General features: G+C 40.6%; 1 protein-coding gene across 2 annotated transcripts in view; it reads left to right on the top strand.

The window, feature by feature from the left end:
- The window catches only part of Sh3kbp1 (SH3 domain containing kinase binding protein 1), a 330,974-nt gene that overhangs the window by 158,160 nt on the left and 158,983 nt on the right, over positions 1-13,831 (top strand). For both annotated transcript variants that reach the window (XM_028772689.1, XM_028772690.1), the window contains one exon: positions 6,461-6,564. In XM_028772689.1, the coding sequence (XP_028628522.1) occupies positions 6,461-6,564 (104 nt within the window). The remainder of the gene's footprint in view (positions 1-6,460; positions 6,565-13,831) is intronic.

The following is a 13,831-nucleotide window of genomic DNA, read 5'->3' as shown; positions in this document are numbered from 1 at the left end:
AGAGAGAGAGAGAGAGAGAGAGAGAGAGAGAGAGAGAGAGAGAGAGATTGATTTGCACATACAGGAATCCCATTCATTTGTGAAATCAGATTTTTTTTGTTTTGTGTTTTTGAGAGTAGAGCAGTTTCTTACCCCTCAGAAATATTTTGTTACACAGACTTTAATAAAAGGAAAAAAATCAGTACAGTTTTTGTAGAGTGTAGTTCCTTACTTTAGTTTCCTGATGGCTAGATTAAAACCAGTGTTTGTGCACAGGGTCTGTAGTTGCAGCTGGTCAGGAGTCATGTCAGCTTGCTTCTTGATTGGTGAAGCAATCAAGAGGACCTGGTTTTTTGTAATTAATGGTAATTTTAGGGAGATACCTGGAAGCTCTGTAAATATTCCAGTCCTCAGTAAGATTCACCCAGTGGTTTCAGGAGGCAGAATCAAGTTTCTCTGATGTCTACAAACTGTGTGTTTACACTGCTTTATGTTGTTAGTCAATATTCTTTCATTACAGAAAGAGCTTTTGCTTCTCACTCCCTAACTCTAGTCTTATCTGCCTGCCTGTCAAGCTTGCCACCTGTTGGAGCATATCAGACAAATTGTAATACACTCCTCAGTACATGATCTCCCGGTCTCTTGGATGCCACGGGAAGGCCTGCTGAGCTGATGCTTGTAGTCTTTCATAAAATTTGATGCATCTGGTATTTTCTCTTTTGCCAGCACTGAATGAGAACATTTTCTGTGGAGATCTAGTTCCTCAGGGACTGCCATTTAGGAAGGCATCAGTAGTTTCCTGAAAGGTCCTGAAGAGATGTTAGTGTGTAGCAAAGACTGAGAATCAATGGGTTCATATCCTCCAAGGATGATTGCCTATTCCTATGAGGTGTTTTTCTATTGCTTATAATTTGTGGTGCTGAGTTGTTACCTCAGGTTTAGATTTTGTGAGCATTACCAGGTGGAGAAACAGCAAGTTTCTGGCCCTACCACAGAAATTATGTTCAATAGGTCTGCCCTGCCCTGGTACATACAGTTCCCAGAATAGTCTAGGAGAAATGCCTGAAGTAACCCTGGAAATGGGGAATTGGGGACTTCTAATTTTTCTCTTTGACTTTAACAGTACTTTTCTCTTTTGTAATTTGGTTACTGAGTAGCTTTCTCTTGCTCTGTCTCTCTGTCTTTGTCTTTCTCTGTGTCTCTGTCTTTCTCTCTGTGTCTCTCTGTGTCTGTCTCTCACACTCTCTCTCTCAGATTATAGGCATGTGTTAATATATCACCATGACAAGGCTGTTTGTATGCTAAGCAAGCACACTACTAAGAGAACTACATCCTCAGTACCCAAGCATCAAATAATTTAAGCCTTTATGTTTACTTCTGTTGGGAAAGATGTGGACTGTCAAAAAGTAGATTTTGTGAGTGTCGGTATTGTCAGTTGACCCAAAGACTTTCTGTTCATGATGTTAATTGTTATATTTTTGTGGCCAGTGAATAGATTTGGTCTAGTGAAAGCTTCACATGTCACAATACTATAGGATTAAGGGTCTAAGACATCAGTGCGTGCCTTATCCTGGGACTGGAGTCATGGTGTGGTTTCTAATTTCAGCAACTTCAACCTTAGAGAAAGGGAGTATACTGTAATGTCTTCCCACATAACTGGAGGATTTCTTTTAAGCGGGGGTCCTGTAAGCCCCAGTTCCTAGTAGCTGCTGGAAAGTTTTGTGATTTGGGTCTTTTCACTTTGTGGTTTCAACTCTTAGCCATGTGTTATGCTAACTCACCCAGTTGTTTATTATTATTATTATTATTACTAGTTATTTTAGAGTATGTGGTGTGTGTGTGTGTGTGTGTGTGTGTGTGTGTGTAGCTTTGTAGAATCAGTTTCCCCTTCTACCTTTATGTGGATTCTAAGGATCAAAATACTTTTACCCACTGGACCATTTCTCTGACCCCTACACGTCTTTCTGAAGCCTCAACACAGAACTGAGATTTACTTTAAGAACAGCCAGCTGGGTGGGCAGCAGCACCTTTAGAATTATGTCACCAGCTTTGAATACAAAGCCTTCTACTTATAAGCTATAAAACCTCTGGTGACAGAATTGATTTCTATGTCTTCCTCAAATTCATTGTTTATAAAAAAGAGAGCCAGTAATCTATCTAGAGATCAATCTAGAAATGAAATGGCACAACACAGATAATGAAACTAAGAATCTTAAGCATTGAGTATAAGTGCTCAATATATGTTGGCTGATGTTATTTTATTAACCAAGTTTGTTAGGAATAGAGTGTGGCTGTTGGCTCTAGTGAGAAATTTGAGGTTACGCCTGCTTTGCTATATATCTATGCCCATGTTCTTGCGTATGAGCACATATTCACGCATGTGTATTTTAGGACTGACATGCTATCAGGATATTAAGTAGGGACGTAGCAAATATGCATTGGGATGTTTTCCTTATTTATACTTTTGGGTAAGCCATGTCTGCATACATACTTGCACGTGCATTATGTCGTTTCTTTCTCTCAATAATGCACGAGATGTTAAAGTGGCCTTGCCTCGGAAACACAGAAGTGACCTAGACACTGGCAGTGATGTTGCCGTGAAGAAGGAAAACACAGATGTTCCACTTTCTGGTTTCTCTAACATAGATATATATCGTTGATCATGCTTATTATGTGTGTCACAGGTTGGTCTGAGCAGGAAGATGGTGGCTGAAAATAAGAGATGGCAAATCCCAGGTGTTGGCAAGTCATGTTTGTTTCCAATCTTCAGGAAAAAAAAACTCTCAAAAGGAAGTGACAGAATTGTACTACCATTTCAAGGAATGCTATGATTCACTAGTAAATGTCAGTGAGATAGGGCAAGATAGGGCAAGAAAAAATGGTAAGACACCCTGAAACTTCTTAGGTTATACTAGGTGAATGCAGTTTGTGTTCCTCCTCATGCTCAAACTGGGTTGTGGAGCCAACACTCAAGTTCAGGTCAATGGTATGCAGAGCTGAAGTCCAGAAATACAGGAGGCTTACAGTTTGGGAACTGAAGAGTTGGTGCAGTGTCACAGTGTTACAGGAAACAGTAAATACAAATTGCAGAGAATTTGGGACTAGTGATTCGATTCACTTCTCTGGGACTGGAGAGAAACCTCTAAAAACAAGCAGAGGAAAATACCGCCGCTTACTAGCTTAGTGATTCTGAGTAAGTCACTCATCTTTTCCTCCTTTGCAAAATGGTTGCTCATCCCAACTCTTTTATTTATAACTCATGAGGTTGCGATCCAGTGATATGGGTATCAGGAGGTGTGATGGCCCAGGTCTGTAATCCTAGCACTTGGAAGGCAAAGGCAGGGAGAGTCATAGATTTGAGGCTAGTCTGGACTACCTTGGGAGACCCTGGCTCAAAGAACCAAAGAAATTCCTCAAAGGGAGAGATGCTCTTGAGCTAGCCTCTTGTAGAGAAGGTAAGACTTTCTGCATGGGTTCAAGTCAGGTCACCTTTAGCACCAGCTGCCTCTGAATCTTTCTTTTTGTCCTCTAGGTGTTTTCTTGGTATGTTGACAGTGTACATTATGTGATTTTATGGCACCAGTTAAGTGACCTCTGAACCATTTAAGAAATATTGACTAGCCTGACAGAGAGGAAATTAGTGGATGTATCATTCCTTTGATACCATGTAAGCTTTTATGGTCTCCAATACACAGATTTAGAGGAGGTGAAGTCAGATGAGTATGTTCTAGGTCCTGAATCTGTTGGAATAATCTGTTCCTTAAGAATATATCACTTTGGCCTTTGCCTTTTGTACAGTATTAGGCTAGGTGATATGTTTTAAATTTTCAAAAACCTTTATTCCTGCACACTGCATGCACACTGCAGTATATCAGGTGTTTGAGAAGGCCATAAGATGTTGTGTCGTATACTGTGATTTTCATTTGATAATCCATGTCTTCTGACAGTTCTATCATCCACCCATGCAGGACAACTCTTTGCAAAAATGTTATATTTTGAAACTCGTTCATTAAGTAATGAGTTTCCATAAGGCTTTTTCATAGATTCTTAGTTTTGATTAAGCCAACCAGTCCTGCTGCTCTCTCCCGTTCCTCCTCCCCATCCCTGGTTAACCTGTCAACCCTCAGTATCCCTCCTTCTCCCTGCTTCTCTTATTCCCCATGTATTTTACTATCCTTCCACTCATTTTTAAAGTTGGGTTATGAGTACCTATGATACCGTCTTCATTTCAGTTAGCCTCCCCCTCATCCTCTGATTTCCCTACTCCTCCTCCCTCCCTCCCTGCTTAAGCCTTTCTGTCTGCAGTTTCCCACTTGACTACTTCATTTTACATATAATTGACTTCCCTCCTTCCATTAACAATTATATCTAAATTTTATGGCTTTACCTAGAACCCCCTCTGGGCCTTTTGGTGTTATTTCACCTTGGTCTGGGATTTCATGGCTTCTGTGATTGTATAAGTTTTCAGACATTTGTTACTTCATTTCATGCTTAGAGTTGTATTTTCAGAGTTCAACATAAAAATAGATAACGGGGGCCTGATACGATGGTTCAGGGCATAGCGGCGTCTGTCTCTAAGCTCGCGGCTTAAGCTCAGCACCTAGGATCTACATGATAAAGGAGAACTGTCTTCTCCAGGTTGTTTTCTGACCTCCATGTGCACACTGTGATGCATGTATAGTTCTCCCACCCCCTGAAATTAAATAAAATGTATAAAAACAAACCCTAGAAAATGAAAACTTACAAATTCCTAAAACTTTATCTCAAGGGACTTATATAGGGAAGCAGAGGAGGTGGGGAGGGCACTATGATTGCCCTGTCACCCAGATTTTTCTTTGCTTGAATGAGAAGTGTGTGTCACTTAGTGTCTAGTACTTGATTTGTCTTCTGTGTTGTTGGGCGCTATAGAGCAATAGTGGTAGTTTTTCATTTTTGTTTTTGAAATAGGATCTTACTGAATAGCCTATACTGGCCTGAAACTTAGGATCCTCCTGCCTCAGCACTCAGAGCTAGATCCACCCTACAAGGTTACATGACTCAGTCAGCTAACAGGACACATTGCTAGCCTAGGATGTGCCTATGAGCTCTGAGTTTGTTCTTATCAAGATTCAGTAGCTTGTGACTTTGTTCAAAAAGGTGGAGAACATTAGTATAGTGGCTAAAGATGTGATTAGACAAGATATTGATTCTGAACTTCTGCCCTCTTCTTTGTGTTCAACCCTGTTCTTCCTTAGGGAGGTGGTACAGACAGAGAAAAATGAAAGCGAAAACTAGGCCACTGGCTTTTGAAAAATATTGATCAGGAAACCCATAGATGTAGTTCCAACACCTTCCTCTTTGTGTGATGTCATTCAGAGGGTGGGAGGCAGTAGGGCTAATGTGCCCTGTAATCATCCCGACAGGGACTTCCTTTTACAGGGAAAAGCTTAGAAAAGAATAAGAGTCTCCAGAGGCAGTACCCAGAAATAATGCTGGCCTTTCTAAATGCACTTCTTTGAAGTCGTCGATCCTGTTGATTTTTCTAGGCCATGTAGTGGTGTGAAGAAATGGTGTGAGGTATTCAGTTTTGAGCAACAAGCCTCTGAGCAATGCCCATCTCGGTTCGTAGTCCTCATACACCACTCCCTGGCTTCCACCACCACTATTGCACGTCATCCCACATGCATGGTTTTTGCTCCCACAATGCACATGGGCAGTATAGATGCCCGTTAGATGGTAGTGTCTGTATCTGTACCAGCTCCAAGTCAGAGGTTGCCCGGTGGGACCTATTGTATAAATGGCATGATATAACAGTCAGTGTCCTCTAAGTGAAGTATGGCTCTGACTTTTAACCTTGACTTGCCCATGTTGCTTCTGTGGAAGCAGCCAGGCATCTTGCTAATGAATCCCCTGGGACACAAATGGCTATGTTGAACCCTGTGGGACTTTTGAAATTGTACCAAGAATAGCAGAAATCCAATTGGCTTTGGGTTATCAGGCTTGAGGTCCACTGTGTTGAAAGGGTGACGATTAGTAAGAGAAAGACCAGGCCACTTTCTCATTTGCTTTGCACACTTGGGGGAAGTGCTCTTTGCCTTGCTAGCATCAGAAGTAGACCATCCTTGTTTCTTTAGCACATCACATCAGCTTTCATTACAAACCAACAGCAACAAATGGAAAGTGCCATCTATCGAAGCGCGTATAAGGCAACACTGTGCTCCAGTGCTCCAGGGTGGGGGTTCTGCCTTCTGTGCCAATGGATCAGTTTCTCATGTCCATGGGTTTCTGAGCCAGCAGCTTTTCAAAACACCAAGAAGCATCGCTCTGCTTTCTAATGCCTCTCTAAGAGACCAGGGCTGCTGTGCCTCTAGCTATGGCCCGGAAAGCATATTTGAGACAAATCAGCTTACTTTGCCTGCATGCCTGGGAAGCCTCTCTTTAAAACCTTAGTATGGGATGTAGAAGAAGAACTGTATCTAAATCTTTTGCTTTTCCCATTCAGGAGATCGACGGAGACGCCGATGCCAGGTGGCATTCAGCTACCTGCCCCAGAATGATGATGAGCTTGAGCTGAAAGTCGGGGACATCATAGAGGTTGTAGGAGAGGTAAGCAAGTAGCAGACTTGACACTATTGCCTCGTGTGACTAACAGACCCACCTGTGTGCCCAGCCATCAAGAGCCCTTGCTACATGTGCACAGGCCCATTGGCCTTAGCCATGGAGAGTCAAACTCAAAGAGACCCTAAAGATCATCCAGTTGAGTCTCCTAGGGAAAGTAGTTTCTTCAGAGGAATTCATTTAGGTCAGGTGTGGAGGTCAGCTGTGTGGCCATCTGAAGCCATTGTCTTTGTGCCATAGCACACAGAGTACCTGTGAAATTTCAGTGCTGTGTCATCAACTTCCCTGTCTACTTTAGTTAACGACGGACTCTGAGTGATCATAATAGCAGGAGCATCTCTAGAGATTCAGTTTTCATTGTGAAGAATACTGGGTTTAGAGAGAATGAAAGTGGCATGTGGCATTTATTTGAAAACCAAGTATGTGACAAGGACGATAAGGGTTTTTCTTTGTCATGCTCTTGTATGGCTTGGGTGGTGGAACCCTGACTAGGGGCGGCAAGGGGATGAAGAGATGGCAAACACCAAAACTCACAATCTAACCTTGGATTAAATAGACTGGATTCTATGGAGAAGCTGCAGCTGTACACACACACACACACACACACACACACACACACACACACAAACACATGAAACAATCAAAGGAAAGCCAAACAAAACAAAACTCAGTGCATTTATTCTACACAGTTGATCAGGGACATGGGGTTATTGCACACAGCTGAACAAGGAGGCCAGGTCATTACATTGCAGATAAAGAAGGAACCAGGGTTTTTACATACAGATGAAGAAGCAGGGTTATTACATACAGATAAAGAAGGAGGCCGGATTATTTTATACAGCTGAGCAAGAAGACAGGTTAAGCAAATCTCAATAGGTGCAGTCTCTGTAGAGGACCAGCCTGTAGGCCATAGCATGAGCAAGGGGGAAGAAAACTACAGTGGTCATTTCTGTACCCACTGTCAACATTTGTACTCTGAACAGAGGAAGATATTATCATTTCTATGAGTCTCATCTGGAGAAGATTTTGCCACTTCCATGGTCTGTGAGCTATTGGGGTTTTTGATGTGGCCATGTTCATGCCAATGACACACATTCTCTCAGACCTCCCTGCAGTCCTTTTGTTGTTGTTCCACTGTGGAAGCCAAGACCTCACTCCAAGTTCTACAAGGAGGCTCTTCACACATTAGGGCACTTAATCATCCTGATCACTTTATGGTGTAGATGAGCAAAGACCCTCAAGAGGTAGCAGAGGCAGGGCTAGGGAGCAAAGCCTATTCTACTGACCAGTGACACTCAGTTTTCCATGCCACTTTCCCCTGAATGTTTGTTCCTGTCTATCCAAAACTAGCCTTACTGGTTGAATGTTATAGACACACTGGGTGGGCTGCTTGCACTCTGCTCCCTCATGTTTTGGGGATCTTGTGCCTTGGACTGTTAGAACATTCTGGTTCAACTTTTACCTCTTTATATAGAAAGAAGTAAAGTATCATTTGAATGTGTTTTCTGGATATCAGTTGACATTACAGGTGCTCGTGGTTTCTAGAGTACAGGGTGGAAGTTGAAGGGGTCTGGAAGTGAGCTATCGTTGGGGTTGTACTGGCAGGTCTGCTAGCAGAATTCAGGTTTCCAGATTCTCATAGAACCCTAACCTGCCCTCAACTCCCTAAGAGATCTATAGAGAAGGTTGCTTCAAGAGAACTGTGAAAGAACAAAGCTTTGATAAAGACTGAGGCGATGAGTAACTTGATGAGGGCTGACTTGGATGCCAAACCCTATAGTGACTGGCACAGCAATTAAACTGAGACCTTTGGGGTTAGCTTTTCTAGAGGACAGATCATCGGCGTCTCTGCTAGTCAGTTTGTAGTATAGCCTGATAAGAATCACTTGCATTGCTTTCAGGTTTCTAACTTGGATAACAAAGGTGTGTGTCCCTAGAGAAGCTGCTAATGAGGTTTCCAGCATGGCACTGGGAGAATGTGCTTTAACCCCCTTTGTCTGTTTCTCAGTTTTGGATAATTTGTGCTAATATATTATTCAGCCTTTAAGAATATCTGCTGTCAAGTAGGGCATTTATTGAAACCTAGATGAATAAGAAATGGACAGCTGAGCAGAATATCTATTTACTGATGGACAAATTTCTTAAGACCAGACCTGTGGAAGAAATTCTATGATGAAAAGTAGACGTGACTAATAAAAATGTTAAAATGGGTGTATATTGAGGTAATTAAACAAAGAAAGGAGAACAACACATAGGGAAACTGTATTGTTATAAAATGTTATAAATGTAATATATAAAAGATATATTAAAGTGCCAGGCAAGGTAATATGTGCTTTTAATCTCAGTACTTTACAGATGGAGGCAGGCAGATTTCTATGAGTTCCAGGCCAGCCTGGTCTATATAGCAAGTTCCAGACCAGCCAGAACAATATAGTAAGACATATCTTGAAAATCAAAAACAAACAAAAAAATTATTAAGCTATCAGACCAATGCCAAATGACACAGGAATTTGCCATAAACACAAATTTCATACGGAATAATAGTACTTTTTTTTAAAAAAAAATATTGTTCTGAGCCAAGGATTCACTTGGTAGCCCAGTGAATCCTTTGAGCTTGGATTCCTGCTGCCTTAGACTTCTGTGTTGGGTTCCAGGCATGTATTACCATGCCTTACCATGGAGAAAAATTTTAAGTATGTGAAAATATCTGACCCTGCTATCTATTGAAGTGTAAATTAAGATAGTAATTAGTAGATTTCAGCTCACTAAAAAATATTTACTGGTTGGACTGTTGGCAATGCCTAATATAAGTGGTGAATTTGTATGATACTTATATGAAGGTATGTCAATAACTATAAAGTATGAATAAAGCCGCGACTATGATCTCATTCCTAAGAATTTATCTGTAGAAAATGGTTAACAAAAATGCATAAAGAGAATGTATTAATTGTAGCAGTGTTTGTAATGATGAAAAATAATCAAGGAAAAGAATTAAGTTGTATTATCTAGCTAGAAGACATGAAGCCATTAAAATGGTTCACACAGAGCCCTTTAAAATGTATTTATTGCAATGTTTTACATTATAATTATTGGCTATATTTCTCTAAGCTGAGAGATTCTAAAATTCAAAGACCATGATTTTATGTGTCTTTATATTTGAGGTACCTGAAATAGTGCATGAATTCTAATATGTACCTTGATAAATTTTTGCTGAATAAGTACATGAATAAATGGAACTATAAAAACAGAGTTTTGCTTTTGTTTTGCAAAATAAACGAACAGATCAAAACACAAAATTACAGACACCAGGATGTAATCATGTGAAATAGATCTATATGCATGTGATCTAGGATTGAAAGGGAACAAGAATTGAAAATGGCCTTGTCATAGAAAATGGTTTTCCTTTACTGTCATCACAATGCTTTAAGAACACAAATCAAGAACAAGACACATGACCAATACATTGAGAAATACTAAACACTTTTGCCTGTCAGCTGCAAGGAAGTGGGCAATTGGAGAGGAACAATTGCTGCACTTGTGATGGGACTCACCTGAAAGACATAAGCCATTGACCCCCCCCCACTTCAATACCCAGTTCTCTTCTGCTCATTTGCAACTGGATTCTAGACTGCACTTGCTGTTCCCTCCATCAGAAAAAAAAAAGGGGGGAAAGCCATAGAGTCTGAAGGCTAGTTTTTAATATATTTTTTTCAAAATGATATCAAAACTTCTCTATTTTTAGTTGATTTTAGATCTCACAGATTTTTTTTTTACCATTATCAGTGTATAAGATCAGCCCTTTTCTCTAATGATGAATGTTGTATATAGACTTACAGGCATCCCTTCTGTGAGTCTACTAGACTAGACTGAAATGAAGAGTGTTCTGAGTAAACAAAATCCTTTAAGTCATAGGTACAGATGAAGGTAAGAAAATAATAAAAGCCTTGTGATACTGTTGACTCAACAAATCTGTTAATGAATGTGTAACATATTGGGGCTGGAGAGATGGCAATTAAGAGTACTGGGTGCTCTTCCAGAGGACCTGGGTTCCATTCCTAGCAACCAGATGATGTCCTACAACCATCCATATCTTCTGTCCAGGGAATCCAGTGCCCTCTTCTGGCCTCCAAGGATGCTAGGCATGCACAGCTATATGTGAGAACAAAACATCTATACACATAAATAAATAAAATTAATATTTAAAAGTATAACATATTATACATGTACATATTATAATTATATCTTTATTGATTGACGGTGTTGAGTTGTATACATAATTCTCACCTATTTTTTTTTTTTGTTCTTGACAGACAGCTCTCAGGATCTTGAGTCACAGAATTTGTAAAATGATATATATGTCTTTTAATATCTAATACTAACTTAAAATATCACAATCTATGTTTATGTTTAATACAGTGTTGTAAGACAGAGTCAAGCCTGTATCCAATATTTATTGTATTCATGTGTGTATGTATGTGTATGAGTGTGGCCGAGGTCTTTTCTGTAAGTATGGGTTGCTGGTTTGAGCTCCTTGTTTTGTGCATCCATGATGTATCATCTATGACTTGCTCTGATTTCTTTAAAGTGCATCAGTAGCAATGTAAATGAAGCAACGGAAGCATACTGTCCTTCTGACGTTCCATAGTCCCCAACCCCAGAGTTTTTTTTTCTTTTAACTTTCAATTTGTTACCTTTATTCTTTCTTAGCACTAATTTTGTCTTCACACACCCAGGATTTTATACTATGCAACCAAGCACATACCCTGGTAGACCTAAAAGGTTTAGAAAGAAACAACTTTAGGCCCCTGTAGGAGAAATAACAGGCACTTGTATGGCAGAAATGAACTACCAGCCTGCAGCCCTCAGCCTTGGTGAAGGAAGATAGCAAGGGATAGTTCTAGAGTGGACAAAATGGAGGTTGTGCTAAAGAGTCTCCCATCCCCCTTCTGCCTCCGGCTGGGGCATACCCAGTTTGGCTGTAAGAAAAGCCATCATGGCAAGTTTAAAGGAACCAAGCTGTCAGTTTGGAAAGAGAGTGGCAAGCTCTAAATTCCTAGATTGATTGACATTCCACCCCCAACCCCCGCAGATTGTGATTTTTAAATAAGTCATTGTGAATATATACATGGGTCATTTTGGTTCAGGATAGAGAAGACAGAGAAATGCTAGTGGGGTTCGAAATGCAGATGAACAAGCATGTTGTGGGGACAAGGTTACCAGGAGCAGAATTTGTGATCCTCTGGAATTTTCCTTTTATTTTTGAGGACTGCCTTGGAGCTTCTGTTTTGGTTTAGGTGGTTTTTTTTATTTTCTGTGTTATCTGGAGTCTAAGGAAGGGGTTGTTTTTTGTTTGTTTGTTTTGTTTTCCCTGTGTTGAATGAGGCTGGTCTCAACAAATCTCTCACAGTGGTGACTTGAGTAATGTGTTTTGCAAAGATGATAATTTGCATGTTCAGAAACTGTCTGCATTCTTCTTCATATGCCCATAGAAGGAGCTTGGATCCACTCATCTCTGGTTAAGCAGGCTCTTGACATTCTTTATAGCTTTCACTCAGGCAGACAAACCTCTGTGTGGGTGGATGGGCGCATCCTCCGCCTTTCACTCTTGCTCAAGCGAAGTCAAGTTCAGTGATCTCTTTCACAGCACAGACACTAAATTTGCTGGCATCCGTTTAAAACCTGATCAGCTAACAGGCGATGGAGCATGCCTTCATGTTCCCCCTATTAAGACTGCATTACTTTAGAAGCAAGTTTCTTTTCCTGTTTTGTATTTTGAAAGATATGTTAATAAAAATAATCTTAGTATTGGAATTTGATCATCTAGCTAGCCCAGGCTGTTCTCCAATTGTCCTCTGTTTAACATAGTGGTGAACATATCTGTTTTCCTAGTGTGTAGATAGGCACTTAAGTAGTCATACTATGGTGAGGGATGCTATGTTTAGAAGGGATGGGAAGCTGGGTGTCATGGTGCATGTCTAGAACCGCAGCATTTGGTTGGTAGAGGTAGGAAGATCAGTTATTCAAGGTCATCCTTAGCTAGGACAGTAAGTTTGACGCAGTCCTATGCTGTGTGAGATCCTAGGCCAAATAACAAAAAGTATAGAAAAGAAAGTGGTTATATTTGAAGCATCAGCATACAGAGCAGGCTACAACTGTATAAAGGAAAGTATTTGTGGCAGATTTGCATAACTATGACATTTCTTAAACATTTAAATGCTTACATCATGACCGAAACTACTTATAGACACACAGAGATTCATTGAACAGAATGTGCACACTGAAACAGGCTCAGTCTGATCATGGAGAATACTACAAGAACCTAGCACTCAAAAACGAGTGACAGATGATGGAATTAACAAATGAACAAGGAAGTGAAAGCTGGAGCTCCTCATGGACGATAAAGAAGATGCTATCCAGGAACAGAGAAAAGCTACAGGATGCCTACACTGAACTCTCAAGAAGACATATCACTGAAAGCTTTCTTCCCTGGGCTTTTGCTAAGGGACAGGCATCACCACAGATAAAACTTACACTCTCTTGTTTCATCAGAAAGATTATCTTACTCGTTCTGTTTCCTCTTTGTTCATATTTCCAAGTTAGAATGATAGTAAGGCCTTAGCAGAGTTTAAGAATATGGGGAGCTATAGAATAGTTGTTGATGGCTGGGAAGGGGGAGACTGTGGTGCCCTGCTGAAGGATGCCTCCAGGGGCCCCACAACAGTGGTTCTCCACCCTCCTAATGCTGTGGCCCTTTAATATAGTTCCTCGTGCTATGGTGACCCCCTGCCATAAAATTATTTTATTGCCACTTCATCACTGTAATTTTTCTACTACTATGAATTGTAATTAAATATCTGCTATGCAGGCTATCTGATATGTGACTCCTGTGAAAGGGTCATTTGACTCATAGATTGAAAACCACTACTCTACCAGACACCAAATCCTCCCCCCCCCGCCCCCTTTATTTTTCAGCACTACTAGGAACTTGCTGAATGGTTCAGGCTACCCTTGGTTTTCAGATCCTCTTGACTCCACTCCCTGAATGCTGGCATTCCAAGTGTGTAGAGCCATATCTGGGTTCAGAACCCTTTCTACTCCACTGAAAATCATGGATATTGCTCTGTCTTGCATATAAGCCTTACGTAGAGATTCTATTTAAAACCCTGTTTTCTTATCAATTATACTATGGGTTTCTCTTCTGAACTCCCCTTCTCATTAAATACACTTTCTCCAAATGAAAAGGGGGAAGGAATGA

This window comes from Grammomys surdaster, unplaced genomic scaffold (genome assembly GCF_004785775.1).
Source record: "Grammomys surdaster isolate TR1022 unplaced genomic scaffold, NIH_TR_1.0 217, whole genome shotgun sequence".
NCBI lineage: Eukaryota > Metazoa > Chordata > Mammalia > Rodentia > Muridae > Grammomys > Grammomys surdaster.
Note: the sequence above shows the minus strand (reverse complement) of the source record. Positions and strands in the feature narration are given on the sequence as shown.